The 1,634-nt window shown below is 36.7% G+C and overlaps 1 protein-coding gene across 1 annotated transcript; it reads right to left on the bottom strand.

Moving 5' to 3' along the window:
• Positions 1–790: 790 nt before the first annotated feature.
• LOC115877432 (cuticle protein 16.5-like) lies at positions 791–1,346 on the bottom strand (the record flags this gene model as incomplete). The annotated part of the gene is made up of 1 exon (XM_030893586.1): positions 791–1,346. A coding segment is annotated over one exon (478 nt), but the record flags the coding sequence as incomplete, so codon positions are not given.
• Between the last annotated feature and the right edge of the window lie 288 nt (positions 1,347–1,634).

The following is a 1,634-nucleotide window of genomic DNA, read 5'->3' as shown; positions in this document are numbered from 1 at the left end:
TTGGCCATCTCTATTTGGGTCTTACGCATCGATAAACGGCTGAAGCGAGATTAATTTTTGCGGTTTTCGTGATTAATGGGTCAGTTGGGATGGTTACGGCTCTGATTTGTCGACTTAATCACTTGGAATGGTACATATTACGGAGATAGCAGAAATAATTGGCTTTTATTCATCAAAATGTACTAGAAAACAAAATTCGTATTAAATTGACATAATAAAATTTGTCTTCTTCAATATAATTGAAGAAAGAAAGGTCGATAATAGTATATTACATAATGAATTGTTTTATTTACTGTCCAAAGATTATGACTCATTTACATTTGTCATTTTTAACGAACACCCTGTGTATTATTACATTTTTGGTTTCCTTTCTGATCACTTTACATAATCTATATGTATTATTAAATATGTTTGGATAATTTAAAAATATTAATAAATAAATATAAAAAAGAAGCGTTTTCAGCCTTTTTTAAAAAAGTATTAAAAATACAAAAAATAGTTGGTCTGTACTTCCTTTGCTATCAATATCGTAATCTTAAACTACACAGGGTGTTCAACATTTTATGCCAAACTTTCTAAAATATAAAATAATTTTTCTTCGTTTTAATTTTTAAATGGAACACCCTCTATATTATTGGTTTGTTAGATTTGGGACCAGTAAATAAACCAGTATGTTCTTTAGTTACTTTTGATCAAATTAAATGAGATGTTTGGCAATATTCAGTGCTATCCACACAACCAAAAGATATTTCTTTGGTACGACTACAAACACAAATAAAACACCTACACACTTTTTAAACTATAGATTTATTTTTAAAAAAAATCGATTTTTTTGGCACTTGCGAGAATTAGGTACATTCGTCAGACTTTAATGGACATGTACAAGGGGAGCAGCGTGTACAGTCTTGAGCACAACGGGAGCGGCGTGGACTTCAGTGTGTACTTCTGGAGCTCTGTGCACAATGTTGGTAGCTTGGACAGTCTTGTGTACTGATGGGCCGGATACTACTACTGGTGCAGCGTGAGCTACTACGGGTGCAGCGTGTACTACGGGAGCAGCGTGAGCTACAACTGGTGCAGCGTGTACTACGGGTGCAGCGTGAGCTACTACGGGTGCAGCGTGAGCTACTACGGGTGCAGCGTGTACTACAGGGGCGGAGTAAGCTACTACAGGTGCGGATTGAATGACGGTTTTGACTACTGGAGGGTCGACGATGGTTTGGGCTTGGACGCTCTTGTGGACGATACCTGCTGAGGGGACTGCTGCCACTACAGGGGCGGAGTAAGCCACGGGGGAAAGGGCGATGTGGCCAGCGGCGGCGAGCCAAAGTGGCTGCGAGTACCAACTGAAGTGAAATAAAAATATATAGTTGTAGCTCCTGTATAGAGCATTATAAATTTAAATATAAAAAAGTCATTTTAACGCCTAAAGCACTTTTACACCTAAGCACAAAAGTATGAAACTATATTATTAAACTGACATGAAGTGTCAAATTCAACGAGTGAAACCTTAGTTTCTTTTTCAAGCGTCACAAAAGTATTAATTTTTGCGACGTGATTGACAATATAAAAAAAGTCATTTTAACGCTTTAGGCATAAAAGAACGAAAAAATATAATTAAACTGATATCAAGT

Source organism: Sitophilus oryzae, unplaced genomic scaffold, assembly GCF_002938485.1.
Source record: "Sitophilus oryzae breed Bouriz unplaced genomic scaffold, Soryzae_2.0 scaffold_1489_pilon_pilon, whole genome shotgun sequence".
Classification (NCBI taxonomy): Eukaryota; Metazoa; Arthropoda; class Insecta; order Coleoptera; family Curculionidae; genus Sitophilus; species Sitophilus oryzae.
This window is presented reverse-complemented; position numbering and strand designations above follow the sequence as displayed.